General features: G+C 38.2%; 1 protein-coding gene across 1 annotated transcript in view; it reads right to left on the bottom strand.

Moving 5' to 3' along the window:
* LOC105175278 (transcription initiation factor IIF subunit alpha) overlaps positions 1-1507 on the bottom strand; it is a 5605-nt gene that overhangs the window by 2056 nt on the left and 2042 nt on the right. Inside the window, 3 exon segments of the mRNA XM_011097665.2 lie at positions 1-42; positions 301-416; positions 1059-1470. The exon segment at positions 1-42 is cut by the window's left edge and continues 102 nt beyond it. Of these exon segments, the coding sequence (XP_011095967.1) occupies positions 1-42; positions 301-416; positions 1059-1470 (570 nt within the window).

Below are 1507 nucleotides of genomic sequence, written 5' to 3'. Positions count from 1 at the left end.
CCCTCCCTCTTCTTCATCACCTTCATCCTCATCTTCATCATCCTGAAAAAATGGATTCCGTTAGAAGTATAATGTCATCCAGGGTAGCTTCACTACAAAACAAGGGCCATTTCATATGATGATGATGGAAGACGGAAGTGTTTGTTAGAAGTTTCTTACAAGCTGCACCATATCTAGAAGTTTCTACCAAACATCTACTATGACCTGCCTTTAACTAACAGCAAGTGTACTTAAATGCAAAGTTCTAACATAGAATAATTTTGCTTCGAATGCATACAGCTGCAGAAATGGAAATATGACCTGCTTAATTTCTGGAGGAGCAGGAATTTCAGGGGCCAAATCTTCACGTTCCTCGGGATCATTTCCAACTGCTTCATCATCATCTGTAAAAATTTCTTCATGCTCCCAATCATCGCCTAGGAAAATGAATATATATTAGAAGGGGATATGGGATTTTTCCAAGAAAGCTACTCATTAGTATGTGTCGATATGACAAGGCATCAGGGCTTAAATGAGAATTGAAAGTGGAAGTCTACAAAATTGGCATTCCCCTAAAGAGCAGTGGTTAAGAATTAGTAACTCAAATCATTGCTTCAATCAGTTTGTGTAATTTTTTAGGAAATGGAGTTTCATTCTGGGATGTAAAATAAAGGAAATAGGACAAAGTTTGGATCCTGACAAATGCAGAGATTGAAAAATATAGATGGCATTACATAACAAGACAATGCAAACTGACAAATGCATGTATAACAAAGAAGTATAACAACTGATCAAGCGTCACCATCAAATTCCTTTTGTGCAGCGAATGAAAACAATCAATAACTCAGCATACATTTAAAATCTAACATAGAGACAAAGAAGGAAAGATAATCCCAAAAGGCGTTAGTTCAATAACACAAGTACATATACACCCAGTAATAAATTCCCAAGCCAGGAGAAAAAGCTAATTCTCACTACATAATTAAGCAAGATGTGCCACTCTAGATAACCGAAACAGATGATTAACTGACTTAACCTTTTAGTAAAGTTAAATATAAGAAAAGCACATGCATTCTCACCTTTCTCAATATCATCGTCATCAAAATCAAGGTCACCACCTCTTGGCCCTTCTTCATCATCATCTCCACCTTTCTTGTTCAGTCCTAGCCTACTTTTTCGTGCTGCCTCTTCGTCTTCGTCTTCCTCTCCCCTATCCGAAGCATTGGCTTCATCATCATCCCCTGTGGTTTTTTTACGCCCCCTCCCACCACCACCTGCACTTTCCCGATCATCAAACTTTTCGACTTCACCAAAGGCTGCAGCTCCATTGTTGGCCGCTTTCATCATCCACCTCTGGTAACCATCAGCAGTTTTCCTTCTATTTTTCATTTTTTCTTCTGCTTCTTCCAAAGTGAGTTGCTTATACTGTGCCACTTTGTTGAAATTGTACCTATAAGCAAGCAACACAAAGTATAAATTTGGACATGCAAACTCACAATAATATGGGTACACAGTATTACTGATTACC

Source organism: Sesamum indicum, linkage group LG12, assembly GCF_000512975.1.
Source record: "Sesamum indicum cultivar Zhongzhi No. 13 linkage group LG12, S_indicum_v1.0, whole genome shotgun sequence".
NCBI lineage: Eukaryota > Viridiplantae > Streptophyta > Magnoliopsida > Lamiales > Pedaliaceae > Sesamum > Sesamum indicum.
Note: the sequence above shows the minus strand (reverse complement) of the source record. Positions and strands in the feature narration are given on the sequence as shown.